This window comes from Chaetura pelagica, unplaced genomic scaffold (assembly GCF_000747805.2).
Source record: "Chaetura pelagica isolate M959 unplaced genomic scaffold, ChaPel_1.0 scaffold17, whole genome shotgun sequence".
Classification (NCBI taxonomy): domain Eukaryota; kingdom Metazoa; phylum Chordata; class Aves; order Apodiformes; family Apodidae; genus Chaetura; species Chaetura pelagica.
In genome coordinates, this window is record NW_009970726.1 from 80,317 (window position 1) to 102,792 (window position 22,476).

Here is a 22,476-nt window from a genome sequence, read left to right on the forward strand (position 1 = left end):
GAAAGAGTTCATAAGCTTCATGGGAAGAGTATGTCATCTGCCTTGTGTGTGTACACTACTTGGAGCAATAGTCTGGTTTTGCTTGGTGTTAATGCCATGAGAGGTGTAATTAGTAGTAAAACGGTGAAATAAGGGCTATTATGAGCGTAATAGATGAGAAAGACATAAAGGACTTTCAAAGGGAGAAAGGTAAACAATATCTTTTTAGGACTGATAGAGTTACTTAGTAAAACATGAAAAAACATTTTTCAGGGTTTTCTAAAATCCTGAAGAAGTTGGTTAGTTTGTGGGTTTTTGTGGGTGTGGGTTTTTTTGTTTTGTTTGTTTTGGTTTCTTACTGCCCTGTTCCTTATATATTTTTCAGTCATTGTTTTAACATCAATTTGCTGTTTCTGAAGTAAAAGGCAAAGTGTTTATCTTGTGCTCTTGCTGACCAGCCTTTCTATCTCAGAGAGGTTTGGATGAACTCTTAAGCAGTTCAAAATCCATCAGATTGTCTATACTTTTCATTATTTGACTATCATTTTTCATACTCCCATTTCAATAGAAATGGTCTAACTATAGAAAAATCAAATGTGAGAATATACATTAGGAGACATGTCTAAGGACTGTGGAAGAATGTGATGCCTCAGGCCACGTAATTTACTGAAGGTAACTTACAGTGGCTGTTACACTTGGAACTTAGTTACCTGGCCAGCTTATTTTATGTGTCATGTAGCTCTTTAACCAATGGTCATTAATGTAAAGTTACTTGCATGCTTCTGAACAAAGATCAAATATTTTGAGTGATTAGATCAGTAGGGGGAAAAAAACAGAGATCTGTCTTTTCATAAATTATTACTGACTGTCTCTGTTGTGTTCACTACTACCCCCCACCTCACGCCTGAGATACCATTTACCAGGTTCAGGCATAATACTTTAAACCTGATATGTCATATCAGTGTTATAACATATTTTAAAATCTACTTGTTATAATTGACCTTAGACCTTTGGTGTATTTTAGTCTATTTTTGTTACTGTAACAAACCTAAAGTGAACATAAAGTGCTCGTAAGAGCTTATGAAGGACCTGCCTAAGGACTGAGGATTGTGGATGTGTCAACAGTCCTGACTGAGGTGGTAAATAAGAGACAAGAACACTGTGTTCCAAATTGCTTCTTGTTCTGACAGAGACATTTCAAAGTGATGCTGCCTACCTACTCAATTGGCATGGTTTTACTAACGTGGCTAAGAATGATTCAGGCATATTCTTCCTTCAATGTAGGATCAGCATCCATCAGGGATCCAAAAGTTCCCAGAACAACACCATGTTTTCCTCTGAGTCTCCAAAGCAATGTGCCAGCTGTAAATCCCGAGAGATGACACAATTCCAGGCAGAGACAGGGACATGTTTTCCCTTGTCCTCAGCTTGTCACCACTATCTTGTTCTTGATGTTAAGATGATGAAGAAGTTAGAGAGAGGGAAGGATCTTATTTTTCTTACCTCTCTTTTACAAATAGAGATTCCTATCAGCCTTTCTCTGCATTTGTCAAAAGAACTGCCTTTGGGTTGCTCACCTAGGTTTGTCAGAAATGCCAGTATTGAGTATCACAGGTATTATTTTATTTTAAAAGTATTCTTGTAACACTGCAGGTATCTACAGATCTGAAAAGCTTGTATGTTTTGAAGTACATCTCAAAATCAGCCATGCTTTATGTATTCTCTGCTGCATTCTAATCTACAAACAACAATCATCAGTGTTGCTGTCAATGGGGTACAAATGCTAAATAGTGTAAAACCTTAACCTTAATTTTCAGTGTTTGTTTTATGGGCTTTCAGATATTCATTTGTTTGTCAGAGCAGCCATTAAATAAGAGAGCAGCAGTTAAATAAGACTGAATAGTCTCACTGATTTCTGCATTGGGAAACTTTTAGGGATATGAGGTGGAGGTACATTGACAGGACAGCACTATGAGATTGCCACCATCATCAAGGTTGTACAAAAATAATTCTGTGGTTAGGTAAAGGTTTTTAATTTCTACAATTGGAATTATAGCTACATTAGCAAGTAGAGAGGGTTAATATTTTTTAAAATCTGAGGAACAGGCCAGAAGATAAAATTATTTATATCTGTCATCACTTTTTCACCAAAGAGTTCTGAAAACTTTCATCTTCTTAGTAACCAAGAAAGGTGGGAGGAATATTGTCCAATATTGTAAATTGTTGCTTCAAGATATGCATGTGAGTAAATACCTGTAATATTGTGGATTTACTTGTTTTACTAAAATTAAACCCCCTGAAAACCTTTTATGAGCAGGATAGTGAAGTTTTTTTGTACTTGGTGTCATAAGATGTAGTAAGTATAATTATACGCTTGCACTGTTTCCAAAGATCCTTCATTGATAACATACATTTTCTTTAATAGAAATTTAATCTGAAATGGATCTTGACACAGCAATATATGGAATAGAGAAGACTATTCCTAATGAACTGTTTTTTTGAGAAAACACAACCTCTTTTTTCTTGGATAACATACTTGAAAATCCGTTCTCAGTTTCTTAAATTTGTATCTATGGAGAAATCTTTATGGATATGTATGAAATCACATGTATTGTATGAAACCCCAAGGACTGGAATGTAATTTCTGAGTGATTGTACAGATAATATTGGTTTAGATGGTTCCTTACCAGAAAGACATTGTATAATTTGAAAGGAGGTAGATAGAAGCAAGCAAGACAATAAGTATATCAAAGACACAGAAGCTAACCAGTCACTTCCTGAGGAAACTAACTGACATTTTCTCTGACTAAACTTAAAAGTCTTTCTTAATTTGAAGAAAAAGGGCTACTCTAAAGGTTACTTGTTGGGCTGTTGCAGTGCAGCAGTTGTGCTATGTGTGCCCCAGCTTGGTGGAAGTCTGGTTTAGCCAGCACATGGTGGAGGGTCCCTCATGCCTCCTTTCAGCATGTTGCTGCTTAATTCTTCATATCCTTTGTGTTGTCATGATTACATGAGCTGGATTGGGAGTAGAGTAGTCCCTTGATTACCAGTAGCTCTTTTGCCTTCAACAGACTTCAGGTATTAGCAAGTGTGATGGAATCCAACAGCTTGGACATGGTGCTACCCTCCCTTAATTTGTGAAGTGGTTTGCATCTGCCGGTCGTTTTGGTTTTTACTTCTGAAAAAAACCACAAGTTTTTTCTGCTGTACCACACACATTTGTATTCAGAGAGAGTTGGGGAGCCATAGCTGATGCTGGTTTATTTTCAAATTGATAATCAGGGGTGTCACACTAGGTAAGGCTACAGAAATGGTCTGTAAGCTTGATGACAAGCATATAGTTAGGTGGAAGGAGCAGAGATCTGCATCGGTCATAGGACAAGTATTACCTGCTGAGAATTCCTTTAAAAATCTTTCTTAGGAAAATACTGTGCATGTGTGTAACTCATAAATTGGCGCTGTCAGGAATAAGAGAAAATACTAGCTATTGCAGTGGGAGGGGAAAAAGTTTCCTATTTAGAGAACATGTTTACTCAGGCACTAGGGAAAAGGACGAAATAGACTGATTGTAAGGATAAACAAGAAAGACCAAAGGTCTAGACTGGAACCCTGGATTCAGGCCTACATCTTAATTAACAGTTTTTACTTATACACACAACCCAAACCACATGCTAGGAACACTTACAACCTGTCAGTTCAGATTTTGATTTACATCAGAACTTTGAGGTGTTTACATTAGCTTTAGTTTAAAAGTTTCTGATTATCCTTAAATGCAAATTGAACACAAGTTTCTAAGATGTGAATTTGTACCACAATTTAAACCACTGCCTAGTGTTATGAAGATGTTTGGATTTGCCTGTTATTTTTATGCAAAACTTGAAAGTGCAGGCAGCTTTTTCATTATAGTTTGCTTTTGGGCCAATGCCAGCTTCCAGAGAAAGAAGCATGTAGGAGAAGCAGAGCCAGAGACCCCCCTCTGACAAAGGGAAGGACAAGCATAGCAAACAGATGCAAAGATACCCTGTTAGCCTCTTTGGTCAGCACCACTCCACTGTCTCCCAGTGGCTGATACTGTTAGAGCTCCTGTGAGAAGCCTCTAAAGAGCACAGGACAGAAGTAGCTTCATTCAAGCACAGGCTGTGAGTGGAGCAGTGGAGTGGGTGATGGGAGAGTGCCAGGATGACTCATTTTTGTTTTAAAGTTCACAACAAATAAACAAATGTGGTTGGTCAGTACCAGACTATTCTATGCATTTCCAAAGTCAATGTGAAAGTATTCAGCAGTCATTGAGAACTCTTTTGGTGCCTACAATATGTAAAGCATAAATACTAAGAGAGTCCGAGCCTGAGGCATCATGTGCACAGCCTCTGTTGAGACATACATTTCGTTTAAAACATTGATAAAAGAGAGCAGGTAGGATGGAAGGTCAAAATAAATAGCTTTTAGTATGATTATAAACAGATGCTATTTCTTTACTTGATTTAAAACTCACAGAGAAAAATAATAAAGGTATTTTTTTCAAGCATATTTCATGTTTTCCACTTGTATGTTTACTAAAGCCCAAGTAAATAGGAGTGTTGCCAGTTATTTCAGTGAGAGCAGGATTGACCCTATATATAGTACTGAAACATCTCAAACTAGTTTATTTCCACAAAAGTGAATCCCTAATTTTACTAAATAAGCATTTCCTTACAGACAGCTGTATACAATTACTATAAACTATGGAGAAGTTAGCAAACGTCAGAATATCATTTATGATTCTTGTCTTTGCTATTAAAAGAACCAAAAGGGGTAGAATTTCATTAAATTAAATATTTCACTGTCAAGACTGGTGTTGTTACAATGTACAGAGCAAACTACAGATGAATAGCTATAGTCAGAAACTCAGCATTTAAAGTTTTGGTGGTGTTTTTTGTTTTTGTTTTGTTTTGTTTTGTTTTGTTTTTTAAATAAAGTTTGCCTTGTTTTCCCATAAGACTTTTTTTTTTTTTTTTTTTTTTTCCCAGAGATGAATATGTCTGGCTCTCATTCTGGTATCTTTTTCTTTTTTTAGCTTCCTGAAATGACTCATATTCAGACACGGCGACCCTGGTTGATGTTTCTCCTACAGAACCTTGGATTACTATTAGGCTGGCTTTGCCTCTTGCTTTTGGCTCTTTATGAACAGAAAATTAAAATTTAAGTTTTCTGATGGAAATCTTGAAGTACCACTTATGACAGTGGATAGCGTATTCACAGTTTTGTCATGTCTGCTATAGTGATATATAAATTAAGTTTCTGGGATTTTTATATTTGAACAGTAGATAACTATTTCACTTCATTAACTTATTCTTCAGATTTTGTAATTTTTTTTTTTTGTAAACATGAATGTTTAGAATTATGTTTTATTTGTTACTGAGTTTACCAGATGCTATGTTCAAACTCACAGGAGCTTTTGATTAGTTTTTATTGAGGCTATTCTAGTTGAATGCTCTAAGTGATCTCTGCCAGTCTGCTTGAAGAAAATAATAAAACTTTTTTATATGGAGTAAATAAAGTGGACTAATCTTAGTTGAGTAATTTGAAGCAGACACCTTTTTTTGTATTTCTATAAAACTAAAAAGTATAGTAAACCTAAACCTAAACTTTCAAATGGCATACAGCAATCTCAGAATATCTGCATTACCTACTTTGCCTACATAAAGATCCTCAGTAATCACATCTTACTCTCCGCTATGGCATGTACAAAATGACAAGTGTAAATGTTGAAGTTTATGATTTGTAATTCTGAGACTATTCTTTTCCAACTGTAATATAGTTTCTCATATGTGTGATGGCACCTGTGACAGTCAGGCATTGGACTGTAGTAACTGTCAGAGTAACCACTTTCTGCATTATTGCACCTCTGTTGGTTGCTTATAGCAAATGCTTATGAAGAATTATAAGAAGAATGTTTAAGTCGTTTTTCCCTGTTATCCCTTCCAGGCACCTGAAATCAAGGCATCACTTGGGTCAGATGTTGCTTCTGAGCCATCATATTTACTGAACAGCAGCAATGATTTCCCATCAGCAATTAGCTTATTCATACATATGCGATGTTCATTGTAGAAAGAGCTTTTTCAATTGTCTAAAGTGCATGTAGCTGTGCTCTCTTACGGTCTCACTGCAATTCCTTCTACCCTGAGTGATTTTTGTGTAATTAGTCCTCAAGGTTTCAAGGGAATTCTGCATAAATTGGGATGACTCATTTAATTTAGTATTGCAGAATCAAGCCTGAAACAAATGTACAAATTCTGCCCTGATTATGAGGTGCTGAGCAACTTGCAGGAAGTACTGAGCAACACTTAGCCATGCTATTTCTGCTACTTACATACTTACTCAATTTTTTAATGTAAGGACTCCCCCCTACCTAACTTATATTTTTGTGTGATAATTGAGATGCATTCTTTCTCCCTCCTCTGATGAATTGTGGAAAGTGGGCGAGCAAGTTCCAGAACAAACATATATTCTTTATGCAGCAAGTGGATATTTTCTTTTCTTTGTCTTAACTCAGGCATGAAATATGGCTACCCTATGACATGGTATGACTGTCTCACAATGTGTCCTGTGTTTATTTGACAGCTTGTAGTGAAGGTACAATTTTTCTCACATTACAGATGGGAATAGTCTATTCTCCTAGAGTAGACTGTCAGAACTGTCAGTCCTCAAAGGTTTCGTGGGCACCATACTACCTCATCAACTAAATGCAAAGTGAATAATAATGAATTTCATTGTTTATAGTAGTCCAAATTTGTGGGCTTTTGAACCTCTAGTAATTCTCATGCTTAGCCTTGGGAAAAAACACTTAAAGATCATGTTAAGGTAGATATGCTCTCATTTTCGATACCAGTTGATTACGAGAATCTGTAGCAAATACCCTGATGCACATCTGAATGTACATCTAGACACTTACATACCTTCAAAAACCTTGTCCCAGACAATTTATCCAAGGTCACACAGGAAGTCTCTATCTGGATAAAGAGATGAACTGAGCTGTTTTAAGCCCAAACTAAAATCTTAACTTGTTTTACTTAGGTGTGCAACTACTGTGATTGCTTTTCCTGTTGATTCAGCCTTGAAAGATGAGCTGAGAAGCCATGAATGATGCTTCTCTTCTCAAATTTTACATTTTCAGGAGTTGTTGCTTGCTTTTATTGAAGTAGGATTTTTAAAAAGTAGTTTCCCAGTGTTTCATCTGTTTGTATTTACACCGACTCACTCCACGACCTTCAGCTCTGACAGTCAATTCAAGCAATAGCAGGGCACCACTAGATGTAAGCAAAATCAATTCTAGTATCAGATGGTGCAAATTAATATTGGAAACATTTGTTATTTCAAAGAGAAGAGCTACCATAATTTGGGTGTTTATGTGTGCATAGTGTTCACTACCACAGAAAACATACCAGTATGGTCATGTTTTGGCAATGTTATAGTATTCTGAATCATTATTATTATTATTAGCATCAGCATCATTAACATGTATGAAAGAGGGCAAGCAATTTCTAGCAGTGTGTATTTCATAGTTGCACATCAGCATAGATTCACATCCTGACATCTGATGTCATTCACATCACATCTGTGAACCTATTGTGTCCACCTCTGTTCAGAAAATACCATATTTTGGCTATATATAAATTTATCAGGTTTCTTGACCACATTTGACAACCAAGTATGTTTACACAGCTTCCACCACAGGCACAAATACGTTGATCAGAATGCCAGTTAGTCTTTATTCCTGCCTCAGAGTTCAAAGGCTTTTGTGGTGTTTGACAGAAAGTGAGCAGTTCAGTCACTGTTCTGCCCTGCTGTCAAGTCTGAACATCTGAAGTCTCACTAGCATAGGGAAATTTTAATTTCCATGGCACTTGTGAGAGAACTATCCCTACTACATAAAGCTAGAGCCTCTGCTTTAATTTTCTTGATATTCTTTTATTTTCTTTATATTATTGTCCTTAAAAAGATTCTGAAGGTGGAGTAACACCACACATAAAACAAGATTAGACTGTAGATTTGGAACAATGGAACATCTCTCTTACGTGGAAAGGCTGAGAGACTTGAATGTGTACAGCCTGAAGAAGAGATGACAGAGAGGAAATCTTATAAATGCTTATAAATATCTAAAGAGTGGGTGTCAGGAAGATGGATCCAGACACCTTTTAGGTGTTCTCAGTGACAGGATAAGGGGCAACAGGCACGAACTGGAACACAGGACGTTTCAGCTGAACATAAGGAAAAAATGTCATTATTTTGAGGGTGACGAGCACTGGAACAGGCCATCCAGAGAAGTTATGGAATCTCCTCAGCTGGGGATATTCAAAACTCACCTGGACATGATCCTATGCAACCTCTGATGGGGGTTGGACTGGATGATCTCGAGAAGTCCGTTCCAACACCTAACATTCTGTGATTCTGTAACAATGCATCATACAGAGGGCTGGAAACTGTTCCTGTAGGTCACTGAATTAGAAAAGAAAGCCATGGTAAACTCAAACTCAGATCTACCTGCAGGATTAATTTATTTATTAATTTAATTTATTTATTTACTTTTTGTCCATGTTCTGTGAAAATCCCAAGTAGGACAGAAAAATACAGTTTTCTGCCCTTACAAAAGACAAGATGGAGGATAAGTATTCTTACAAGGCATTCTCTTTTTGTTTGTTTTAAATTCTGTAGACTTTATTCATACAGATTTCAAACATGACTCTATTTAAAGCCAGTTATGTCTTTTTGTTCCTCCAAACCTTACAGACAGAGACCATAATATGCCAATGTTTTCACTGAGTCAAATCCTGAGTAAGGACTGCAGAACTTCATCACTTGCAGCTCTTAAATCATGACTAGGTATCTATCTAAGAGGTATGCAATTACTCAAACAGATGTTATGTGCTTGATGGAGAGATTACTTGGTGAGGTTTTACAGCCTGTCAGGCAGTTCTGACTAGATAATAATAATGTTACTTTGAAACCCTAAAATACATGAATCTACAGATACAGGAATTTTTCTGGAAGAAGCTGGTTAGTATTTCTCTTTCTTCTATTCTTAGTTTTCAGGCAGTCTCAAGAAGAAAAAAAAAAATATAGAAAATATCTTGCTTTCCTACACAGCAAATGAGAGAAAAAAGAAAGGATTCGTTTGCTACAGTATGTTTTCCTGGAAGTTTAATGGCACAGGACCTCATAAAAAATACTTCCAATTCCAAACTACCAGGGCTTCTAAGCATAAGAGAGCTGACCTTGTACCTCTCTGTTCTGTATACCTTATGCGTTACCCAGTGACTGCTAAGATAAATTGTATCTTCCTTGCAGCCAGCTATGCTAATACCCTTAGAAGTTTCTGGAGCACATCTGCATGTTTTGAATACTGCCGCCTATTCCTTCACTGTGTTTTATTCCTTAGGCATGCTCCAGAGACAAAAAATACCCTTTTTATATAAGAAAACATGGTTAGTTTTAATATGTTTATTTGGATTGTTTCTCTTTCACCTTGCCATTGCATTTGAGAAAGCATGTTATAATTATAACAATTTTTTGCCTGCAGCTATAAACCAAAAAGTTTTACATTAAAGTAAGAGTTAGGGTTGATAATTGAGAAGGCCATACTTTATCAATGTTGTTAGCTTTTCTTGTTTCACTGTAACCTTTTGTCAAGTCTTTCTCTCATCTTAAAAATAAGCTGCCTTCTATTGTGAGAGTAGCTGTAGGAATACGACTACAGTAAATGCAAGCAGTACTTACACAATGGCTTTAATCAAAACAAAAAGTCCTGCAATTTATTTTACTAGATCCACCTTCATTCGCTTCTGCCCAAAAGAAAAAAAATCCCCAGATGGAGCTGTTGCTCGGGGTCACGTAGGGGAAAGTAAGAACTGCCTTCTGCCTTTTATGTCTCTGATAGCAGGACCAAGGACAATGGGAGACCCTGCGTAGACATCTGGTTGCATTGAAGTCACTGTCAAGCTCAGAACAGCATCCTAGTGCAGGGGGTGCAGAAATTGCAGAGGGCTGGTGCTGTCGTTTTTTTTTGCAGGAATGACAGGATGCAGAGCAGGCACGGGGACTCCAGTGAGGCATACTTCAGCGCAGCACTTCAACAGTTGTAGCAAAAGGATCAAAGACTTTATAGCTGTCTCTGTATCATCCTGCAGGAGCTCACTTCAGAGCAAATTCTCGGACAGTTTGCATGTTGTTTTGGCTTTGGATGTGAAGGATATAATGAAAATGATTTGGCTGATAATCTTGTGAGTACAGGCTCCTGCAGTGCAATAATCCACAGGACCCCAGCAGTCAGGGTGACCCAAGGGAATGCCACTTCTCTGCAAAGGGACCTCCCTCACTCTCTTCCGTTTATGCTCTCACAAATAAAGGACAAGGTCCGTAGCCATGACCATGGGGGTCCACCTCCACATTGCAGCTGCAGGGCAGCAAAAAGAGTGTGATGTGACAGCCTCTCATCCCTAGGGTCTCAGATCTGACATTGCAGGAGGGTATTAAACACAGGACCCTGTAGCAACCTAAATCTGCCTAGCAACCGTTTCTAAATTGGCTGAAGATAATACCAACCAAACATTATTCCAGTGTTATAGACATGCCCATGTGTGACATCATTTTGTTCTACTGCAGCTGTCTGGGGAACCCTCCCTCATCTATTTCCCAGGGGCCAGCAGAAACTAGCTTGACCTATCTGAGAGACATGACAACTGATATGCCTAGGGGAATAGGCTAGTCCATTACTATGATACATTCCAAGCTTACTTTAAGACCCCACTAAATTCTGCCATCACTCCATGGACTCTCATACTGCAGGGAAGGCACCAGGACAATGTCTGCACTGGTCTGCTGGGCAGTTGCCCAAGGCTATCCTTACCAGGCTGCATGGAAGGTGAGCAGGAACCATATTTCAGGCCTGACAATTGTTTCAGAGTATCCCAGGTGTCTCTGTCATTGCATTTCAGATATGGCATCCATGAGCATACCACCTCATACCAAAACCTTTTTTGGCTTTTCTGGCAATGGCTTTATGGCTTTTGTCCTGTCACCTCCTGTCTACGCTATGCAAATGTCACAAATCTTATGGTATGGGCTCTTACCTCTTCTCCTGCACCACCCATACTGATGGTTTTGGAGCAACGTGTTGCAACAGTTTGTGACTTTTGATGTGCAGAAAAGGCCAACAGAGCACTGGAAATTTCACTGAGAAGAACAGAGAAGATACTATAACCTACACTGCGGTACCAGGATTTTTATCTAATTTGAGAGACACTGCTATGAGTATGTAACACAAACCCAAGCAAATAATTCTTTTGTATCCAACAATAAAGTGTGTTGGTGTTGCCTTGGTGGCTTTAGGTGGTTTTATCACTAGTAACTGGTAGTGTGTCCTTAATTTCAGGACTTCAAAGGCCATCTTCATATTCTTCTGCAAAGGTTTAGTTTACGAGCAAAACTAGACCTACTTTCTGGCTGCCATCCCAATCCAGACGTGCGTGGGTACTGAAAGCAAAACTCATCTATATACCTGGTACAACAGCTCAGTTGCAAGTAGCTGTCATTACCAGCAAGCTTAGAAATGTTTAATGAAAAATGTACATCTGGTGATTTGGTATGACCATGACAGTAGTTGGAAAACATGACATCCACTACTGAGTTGTAGTCCAGAGTGCAACTCTTTTCCCAGGTACTATCCATGAGGATCCTCTCCCATGAGTACTGGAAACATTCTGTTGTACTTGCGGACTTCACTCATGATAATTTTTAATTTTTTTATGCACTTTATACAAGGCTTCAGAGGAAAGGATGAAATGGAGAATAAGGCCTTTCCGGTAATTAGGTAAGAAATTAATATAAGTGCTAATGCACTCTAAATTGCAGTGTGATTCATCATCCTGCGCAAATGCAACATATCTGTCTTTTCAATTGGACACAAACAGGGCAAAACAGATACATAATAGGAAGGCCAGAACAGGTAAGAGTCCATGAGAAAGTTCTTGTAGATGACTGTGTAAAGGTCAAAACAAACAACTTACATGTAAAGAATATTACCCCCTCCTCACTGTAGTTCATTCTCATTGATAAACACAAAACCCACACAATTCTTTGCAAATGCTGCTGGAAAATATCATGTCTAAGAAGTCAAGCTTCAACTCTGGAAATAGTTTAAATATTACAAAACAGATTACTTTTAATAACTCTTAAACTTGAGACATGCCTTGAAAATAAGATCCATATGTTCATAGTCATATATTTTGGAAAATACATATTCATAGTTGATGAAATCGGTACAATTTTGTGTGCAGGATTTCAATTCCATTTCAAGTAATGGGAAGGAAAACAGCTTATGAGAGCATAGTCCATTTTCTATCATTTCCTACTACCATAAAACCCATGTTTTAATTTGTCTTATTGTACTTGCAATTAGCAAGAATATGCCATTTGTCTAGACAACAGAGTAGCTGACTGTCTGGCATAGCTTTTCTGACATGATTAGGGTGGACTAAGAAAGCACATGACTATTTGTTGTAAATTCTTCTCTAGCATGTCATATTTTCATACGCCATCAAAATTCTTATGTTGGATTGCACTTAAGTAACCCTCCTTTCTCGACCTTGATTCTCTTTCATGGAGTTGTGTTTTTTAGAAGTAATTATAATGTATTACACTTGAGTGAAATGGGTTTTTTTGTTTCCTTCCCTTCCTCCTATTTAATTTCTTCCCCTAGTACAATTTCTGCTATTTGCTAAGTTTCAATATTGGTGGAGAAAAACTAATTTGACAATCTTTTTTCCAGATATTTCATAATTTTGGTGTATGCTGGATAATGGGGACATCAGAAAGGTGGTCTGAATTCTAAGGAAGCATACCTAAATCAAGAGCAGCTCCCACCCACTTTTTGTTGGTATCAGAAAGGATAGTTGAGCTTTAAAGAGAAAAACCCCCAAAACAAAATAACAAAAACACCAAAACCAACAACAAACAAATGAACAAACAAACAAAACAGACACACACACACAAACCTAACCAAAAGAACAAAAGATTTAAAAAGCATTCTGAAAATACCATCACCATCAGTTTACACCAGACTGTACATGATTAGATCCCCTGCACTTCTTGAATCACTCTTATTTAAAGTTATTTCTTCTCAGCTGAGATGTATTAGCTGACACTGTGCCTAATCTTTCGCAAGTTCTCAGTAAAACAATTGCTAACCACTTTCACTTTTACAGCCTACTATTATTACAGACAATGACACAGAAAAACATTTCCTAATAATGGATAGTAATTTGATTTAGGCAATAGAAAATGGAAATTCCTGACAACTTGAAATAGATACTAATGAACTTCCAATATACTCTCCAGTTTACAGTTCTGGTATGAATGTAAATCTTAACATTGAGTTGCCTTTGATTCTCTCCTATTTAGAGAGTTCCCATACTTTCCCTCTTCCTCCAGAGATCACAACACAAAAGGTCTCTTAGATTCAACACAGTAAGAAAAAATCTTCAGGCCCCTAGCTTTCTCAAGAATTATGTTTTTTATGTTCAAAATGCCTATTGGAATAGTAAAAAGGACCTTTTATCTCTTCTGCACTTTTGTCCCACTTATTTCATAAACAGCCACCTTTGACAAAGGTTGGTGGTTCATGCAGGAAGAAGCAGACAGTCTTGGCAGAAGAGACATTCATGTTCACTATACTCATGATTACAAAATATTATTAAAAGTCTGATTCAGACTTTGCTCTTTAAATGCTCTTACGTCCAGCGAGACTCAGCTCATAGCATGTAAATTAATAAACCACTTCTGAATTCTCTGGTAAGTTTTATATTGGTGGAAATTTACTGAAAGCAATGTTTTCTGCTTATACTATTTTAAACAAGAGAAAATATGGACTTAAGCCTGCACAGTGCCTCTGTTGCTGAGATCTCTGTGATAAGGATATAATCTGAAATGCAGCCGGCAATCAGCACTTTTTCTCAAGTACTAGAAGTTCCTGGGGAGTATGTTTGATGAAAAACATACTATGTGTTCATTTATCCCCTATGCCTATTTGAAATGTGAGATATAAACATATCTACAAACATATTCTACAAACATAATCAACAAATCTATATCTGGTTTACATCCTTCAGTCACCAAAATAACATTTTGTTAGCTAATTCATTGTGGAACTGATTTTTAACAAAATAGAAGCAAATTCAATTTGTTAAGTTTAACCCGATCACATAATATCCTTCCAGTAAGACTACCTCTACAGACCTGGCTGCCTTTTGTTATTGTTTTCTGGTGACAGATAGGCTGCTGCAAATACTTCTACTATAATTGATCTCCCCCAAGGGGAAAAACAACAATGACAGAAAGAGTTGAAAGTAGGTTTCTTAATTATATGGTAGTGCACCTTACAGTAGGAATGGGTCCTTGAGATTTTTAGTTCTATGAAGATAAGACAAATGAGACTGGACAAACCCCCCATGCAATACTTAATACCTCTGTGCCTGCTAGATAATAATAATCAATGGCAAAGTAACACTTTTGGCACTAGATTGCTTCTCTTTGACTCTGCCTGATGACTACTTCTACTATTTTCACTATTTACAGTGTTTCATAATACCTACATAAATGTGAAACGCTCTCTCAGGAAAAATCTAATGAGGAAGAAAGTTCCTTCTCAAATGAGATTTTTCCATGCTTCATCTATCACATTATCCCATCAGTTGAGCTCTGCAGAAAGGTAAGAAAATGAAAAAACTTCTACAAGAGTTTAATGGAAAATTCAATCCTCAGGGATTTCCCAACAGTTTTAAGCAGCATACATGGGTGCTTCAGGTTACTCCTATGGCCTGGAGAATTTGTCAATCTGTCTATTAGTAGTCAGATGCAATAAAAGACATTTTCTTAGGTCTATGCAATAGATTTTGGAAGACAGCACTGGAACTAAAGAACAGGATGGTCAGTGAAAATTCTGGATCTAGTGAGTTGAGTCTAATCTTCTCCTGAGAACACACACCGTATCTTCCAAAGGTAGGACCATGGTCACCCTTCTCTTTCAGACTGTCTCAAGGAAGCTGTTCTGCCAGATTTTATAGATCAGCATGGCAAATCAGAATACTCAAAAGCTACTCCAAAACTAGATAATCCCAATTTCAGAGACTGCTTATGCATTTTCTGCAGGGCCTATGAAATGTACATATAGAAACAGACCTTGGAGAAAAGACTGGAGTCCAGAAGTGACAAACTCATCACCAGGCTGGAGAGTCACAGCACCACAGATGAGCTGAGGTGGGAAGGGACCTCTGGAGATTGTCTGGTCCAAGCACCCTTGGGAAGTTTGCCCACAGCCATATTCAGCTAGGTTTTGAGAGTCTCCAAGGATGAAGACTGTACAGCCTTGCTGGTCGTTGTGTGACAGTGCTCAGTCACCCTCACAGTAAATGAAGTTTTTCTTATGTTTAAGTAGAATTTCTCTAGAAGGACTTAGAGAGGAAAGGCAAACGCCATCAGCTTTTGGTCCAAAGACATGACATACAGCAACCTTACCCTGACTTTGTTCTTTCCATCTAGCCTTATAGAGTCCCCACGAAGTACAATATTCACTGTCATACTGCTGTTATGGACTCAAGGAAGAATGACAGATGAGAGAGATACTGCCTAGTTATTTTGTCCTGTCTAACACACCTAGCCAGTCCCTGCAAATTAATACAGTTTATACTGCAACAAGGAGTATTAGAGCTACAGAGTTTTATTATTAAGCTTAAACAAGTAAGCATTTTCAAAAAATAAAAATCACAAGCTCTACCTTACTACCTACAACCTCCAGCCATCTCCATTTTTCCATAACCAAAGGTATATGAATATGTGAAGAACCCAAACAGCATTTAATAAATAATCTTATTTGGAAATGTGAAATTCAAAGAATAACATCTTCTTTTTATAAGTTAACAGTTTAATTACTATCAATAAAATTCTTCAGTTTTCCGCACTGCAGAGTTCTGACTGTACTATGAGTTTTCCATGCTTTTGTAATCCCAAAATGTGCCCATCAGATAACATTTTCTATTTGGATAGCACTTTGTTTCTTTCCAAAGTTGTTCATAACTCTGAAACATAAGCTTTAAAATGCCAAGTTCATATGATGTCCCTTTTTCTGAGTGAATGCACCCTCAGTTAAAGCAATAGCCCCTCATATCTCAGAGATTGCACTGAGAGAAACCAGGAAGAAGTTGAAGATAAACATAAGTGAACTACAGTAACGAATCAAATGTATCTCAAAGGTGATCTTAATGCATTTTAATTGTATAATTCAATTTAACATAAATTTTATAAATCACAGAACCTTAGATTAGAATAGTTCTGAATCCCTGCTTCATTTCTATAGCAGTTTCAGGCCTGACTCCTGTTTAATGTCATTGAAATTCATCTACGCAGAAGAGTTTTGCATCCCCACAGGGATTCAAAGGGGTCGTTTTAGCAAAATAACAGCTGGCAGACTTCAGAACTCCTCTGCTGTCCTCAAGGGACCACATAAGAAGACAAATCTTTATGTATCTGAGAGAATTGGTGTAGCACAAGTGGATCATATGCAGAACTATGATTCTTTCAGAAGACCACAGACATTTGCAGTAGAATGGAAGCAGGATTTCTGTCTTTTTTAGTACTTCATTAGAATAGAAGATAAACAGTAATCAGGTAAAATATGGGAAATGAGAAGAGTAGAAGGAGTTAAACAAGACTGTATATAAGAAAAAGGCTGCCCCACAAGCAAGAGCTTCTTTGGGCCCTGAATATGCAGTGACTCTGTCACCTCCGCAAGCTCAGAGAGAAAAGTATAATTGGGTATAATTGCCCAGTAATTACTTCAGCCCATCCAATAACAGCTGAGTTTGGCTTTCTCTTCCCTCTGGAGACAGACGTTGGGATAGTGCTCCTCTACCTAGTCTAGCTTTTTCATAAGCAGTGTTACAACATAGTTAGGCCTAACTTTGGCAAATGTAGCTCAGAGAGGAAGTACAGGACAGACTGACAAATGGGTCATTTGGTCACACAGCTTTTACATCCCCTGAAAAGTAAGAATGACTTTAGGATGCAGTTCACCCTGATATTCAAGTCTGTAACAGCAGTTTGAGTTACAACAAGCAACTCCAAGCTACTACCTTCCTACCCAGGAAAGTCTGTTTGAAGGCAAGTCAAGCTTCTACACTGTTACGCAAACATGGTAATATCCAAACCAACACTCCAATTTTAAAAATTAAAATGCAAATAAAAATTTAAAAATATCACATTGGGCCCATCTAGTCTGGCTAAAGCTTAAAGGGCAAATGCTAGCAAAAATATGATATTTATCCTTCAAAAAAAAATTAAATTGTTTACGTCTTGCTATCAAAAATTGATCAGCATTTATAGTTGTAGTTACCTGCTCAATATTTCTTCTGTAAAAAAACAAAGGCAAATTATTTCTTTATCAGTATAATAAATTATTTGGAAGTTCACAAACATGTATTTCTATGCTATTTCAAGTACTTTCATAGATTTACAGAACTATTCAGGTTGGAAAAGACCCTTGGGATCACCAAGTCCAACCATCATCCGTACTCTACAAAGTTCTCCCCTAAACCATACCCACCAACACGACACCCAAATGACCCTTAAACACATCCAGGGATGGTGACTCAGCCACTTCCCTGGGCAGCCTATTCCAGTGTCTAGCCACTCTTTCTGTGAAAAATTTTTTTCCTAATGTCCAGTCTAAGTAGTACATTGTACTAATTAGTACATTGATCCAATGTTTTCTCAAAGATTTATCAGGTGACTATAACTAGATAGCACTTCACAAAGGTGCTGCAAGATAACATGGAGGATACATTAGGTCCTGCATCTGGGTCAGGGCAATCCTAAGCACAGATACAGATTGGGTGGAGAAGCCTTGAGGAGAAGGACCTGGGGATGTTGGTTGATGGAAAGCTCAACATGAGCCAGGAATGTGCACTTGAAACCCAGAAACCCATCAATGTCCTGGGCTGCATCAAAAGAAACATGGCCAGGAGGTTGAGTGAAGTGATTCCCCCCACCCCTTCTCTGCTCTTGTGAGACCCCACTTGGAGCACTGTGTCCAGTTGTGGAGCCTTCAACACAGGAAGGACATAGAGCTCTCAGAGTGAATCCAGAGGAGAGCCACAAAGATGATCAGAGGGCTGGAGCACCTCTCCCAGGAAGACAGGCTAAGAGAGTTGGGGCTGTTTAGCCTGGAGAAGAGAAGGCTCTGAGGAGACCTCATAGCAGCCTTCCTCAAGGGGGCCTACAGGAAAGCTGGAGAGGGACTTTTTACCAGGGTGTGTAATGATAGGACAAATGGTAGTGGTTTTAAGCTGGAAGAAGGCAGATTTAGGTTAGACATTAGGAAGAAATTATTTAGTGTGAGGGTGGTGAGACACTGGAACAGATTGCCCAGGGTTGTGGATGCCCCTTCCCTGGAAGTGTTCCAGGGCAGGTTTGATGAGGCTTTGAGCAACATAATCTAGTGGAAGGTGTTTTTACCCATGCAGTGGGGTTGGAACTAAATGATAGTTAAGGTCCCTTCCAACCCAAGCCTTTCTAGGATGATACTCTGTGTGTTCGTTGCAGCAACATTTGCTCCTGTTGACTTTTTATTCCAAAAGTCATTCGCTCCAGGAAAAGTTCTTCTTTCACCTTCAGACTCATATTTTACTCCTGTCAAATGAAAGTAAATGTCTTGTGCTGCAAAACAGCTATGGAATTGCAAACAACTCCAATTCAGCCAAGGAATGCTGTTTCAATAATATTTAATCCCAAGTAAATATATCAAGCAATTTATCTTTAAAATGCTGTTTCCTTAAGAAGTATGATTCCTATCCTCTTGATGACACAGGTTAGTGGGTTTAGCATTGAAGCCATTATAAGCTCACTGGTTGGTAATTCAGTCTGATTTCACCATGCAAATGGTGGCACCATTTAGTTATAAACAATATAAACCAGAAGTTGTTGATATGATTTCTCTACAGAAACTAGTACATGTTTTCTCAATGCTGTCATATTGTCTGGGTCAGATACATATTGCTCATAAAACTATGGCAAATAACACTTCATATCATAAATCATATGAAAATATTAATATTTTCAGTGAGGTAACTCCTACCTTTATATTGCATGTCTGCCCTAAGAACACATTTATGGTCTGAAAAAAATCTTGATAATGAAAGTGGTAGTAAATGCAATCTTAGGAATAATGTATACTTCACATTAACCACTTATTTATGGTGTGGGCCAGACCCAAGATAGTAGAAAAGAAAATTAATAGCTATTTTCTGGCAGGAGAGTTTACTCCATTATTATGCACTAGATATCATAACAAAGAAGAGCTGTTTCTCTTTGGGCTCTCCTAGTGAATTGACAAGATATTTGGCTGTCATCCGTAAAATTTTTTGATATACAAAACCAGGCCTTGCAATAAATATTTACATTTGGTTTTTTATATAAAGCACTGTGCCAAGATCAAATGAGAAAAAAGGCTTTAAACCTTCAAAAATGTTGAAGTAATATTTAGCTTTTCCCGTTTTAAATCATTCCTTCCTTTTAAGTGTATTCTAATTTGGGAATTCCTAGCAAGATCAAATTGTCTGAGGTCTTTAACATAATGGAAGAGAAAATTTGGAAGCTGCCATATAAAATAGGTTATTACCCCTGTTTTCTACCCAAGATTTTAGTTTCAGAAGCTTACATGGGTATTTCAGGTCTCTTCAGTGAGCTTATTTTGTAAGGAAATGATTTGTATCTGAGTAGATCTCATTTTAAGGACTTGGGTATTTTAAACACTGGCTGGTACAAAATCTTCAAGTGAGAATTTTGTTTTAATTTATTTATTAAAGAGTGTCACAACCAAAGTAAGCCAAGCTGCCTTATATGAAGAAATGGCAAAGAGGGCAGTAAAGGTAGATAACAGTGTTTCCTGCCTTTTTCATGAGCCTGTAGGGTAAGGGTGTAACAGGGGGAGAGCAGAGGGTTTGCCAAGGGTACCCAGCTCAGAGCTAGGCAGTGTGCTGCTGCATTTCTGCCCCGGCTTTCAAATTCCCACCAGCTGTGACTGTATAGAGGAGTTGTGTCAGGATGGCACTTAGATAAATGCGTTGCTCAGACTTGCCAGATTCTTATTGTGAAGTACCAGAGTATGGCGTTACTGAATCCATATAAGGAAGAGAGGAACTCTCAGTATTCCAACCTGTTCTCAGGCTGTGATAAAAGGGCTGTGTGGTAGTTGTCACTTTCTCAAAAGAAAAACAGTTCTAGAAAATTTAGAGAACTGCAATAAACCAACTTTATCTTGTGGCAGTTTTAATACTTGATAGAAGCCCTGAGTGCTGGAGCAATCAAACTAGAAAAATCTGATTTCCTTTCTGGAGTGACTTACCTGGCAATGCTCGGAGAACCTGACCTAATTTCAGCAACCCTTCTTGCACTCATGCTAGTATGAAATGTGACAAGAGCACTTAAAAACTATTCCTGATAAAGTCTTAGGGGCAAAGGTTGGCTTGTGTATGTAGCCCACCTCATTGCCCAGCAGACAGCTATACAAACTGAGCTGTCTTAGCTGGAATCCAAGTGACTCATCACTTTGAAGCCAATTACAATGTTAGCATAGACTTAAAGCATGTATTCTATAGTAGCTTGAAACAGTCCCTATGGCCTGCAAAAAAGATAACTGTTTATAAATAAGAATGAAAATTTATATTTTTGTATTTTCCTTTTCTCTTACAGGTTTATGAAAACTATTCCACATACAATATATACCAAGATTTTTGTCAAGAATAATTGATTATTTTTAATCATTAATGAAATAGCTAGACCATGCATGGTCTCTCCCTCAATTTAGAGCTCTCCTGTACTTTACACTAGTAAAGGTGTAGTAGTTCCATTCTAGGACAGCAGCTTAATATTATTAGCTGATTAGTAGTAGTAGTAGTAGTATACTAACCTGTTTAACAAGATCATAGAATTACAGAATCACAGAATAGTCATGGTTGGAAAGGATCTCTGAGATCACTGAGCCCAATCATCAAACAAACAAACAAACAAACAAAAAAACCCCGACAAATCCCACACAAACCACAAAAGTCCACAAAGCCACAGCCCAAAAACCCCACAACACACAACCTACAATCTTGGCCACTAGAGCATGCCCTGGAGCTCATCGTGTACATATTTCTTGAATACATCCAAGGATGGTGACTCTACCACCTCCTTGGGCAGGTTGTTCCAATAGATATAAAGATATCCTTTATTAGACTTGATTTACATTTATGAAGGTGAAATGAAATACCACTTTTTAAAAAAGTTGTTCCTAGACCTGGTGCAGTATGATGCATTTGTCTATCATACAACAGGTAACATTCGTCTGATGTTTACATCAGAGAGCTTTGTTGCCAACAAGTAACATTGGTTATTTTTGGAAATGTTGTTATATGTAGTATTTTTACCAGCACGTTCTTGAGCATGAGACTAGTGCTGGTAGAAAGGAGTTCACACCATCACTGTTAATCTGATAAGCTTCTATGACTGTTACAATCCATATGTGCTTAAAATTAGCAGTATGCAAGTTCTGCAAAGCTCTAGTATTAAAATCCCCAAATAGGAGTTCATTGATGACATGAATTAAAATCAGAATAAATGCCAGCATACAATGGCATGAAACAATGTGGAACAAGGTGGAGTAACATAGAATAACATGAAACATGGAGCCATAGAGCGACTGCTACTTTGATGAACAGTTAGGAATCACCAGAGAGCTGACTGTGGAATTTCAGCCTTTAGAAACTGATCAGATTTATTAGGCAACAATTGAATTTTCATTCTGTATAATGACTTTATTGGCTATTGAATCAAATGGTCCCAAACCACAGATATTTGATTGTTTGGTACTCTACATGCCAACCTGGCAGGTACATACAAGCAGCCATAAGATAAATTTCCAACTCTAAATTAAACTTAACATGTGTCAATTAATCTGTTTTTTTCATTCTGCTCTCCTTACAGCTAAAACTCATTCCATGGTACCTCTCAGCACAGTATTGCTTTTTGACATATTGCCATTTTTCTAAGTAGGATGTACAACATGTTTTTCTTTAAAACTTCATAAAAAGCAACCGAGAAGCAAAAGTCTCTTTGCGTATACATAGTTACTAGAGTGAAAGGGAATTAGTCATATAAGCCAACATCTTAAAACCCTTTCAAATGAAGATTAATCACCAGATGTTCCAGGAACTTTATCATCAGTCCAGTCAGTACTGATGTCCTTGCTTTGTGGTATGTGTAGTAGTTGCCTTTTTGGCATTGTATATTCTTTTCTGGAGGGTATCAAGGGCTGCAGTTCCATGACTTTTTGCATGAACAATTTTATGCTACAGGAAATATGAGAAATCTGTATGATTTGTCTTGAATATAGTGGAACCTGAAAAGTACCACCATAGGAGTCTAATCTGT

At 37.7% G+C, this 22,476-nt stretch overlaps 1 protein-coding gene across 1 annotated transcript in view; it reads left to right on the plus strand.

The window, feature by feature from the left end:
- SLC39A12 (solute carrier family 39 (zinc transporter), member 12) overlaps positions 1-5,622 on the plus strand; it is a 31,863-nt gene extending 26,241 nt beyond the window's left edge. The window contains exon 13 of the mRNA XM_010006948.1: positions 5,033-5,622. Coding sequence (XP_010005250.1) covers positions 5,033-5,161 — 129 coding nt within the window. The 3' untranslated portion in view covers positions 5,162-5,622. The remainder of the gene's footprint in view (positions 1-5,032) is intronic.
- The last annotated feature ends 16,854 nt before the right edge of the window (positions 5,623-22,476 follow it).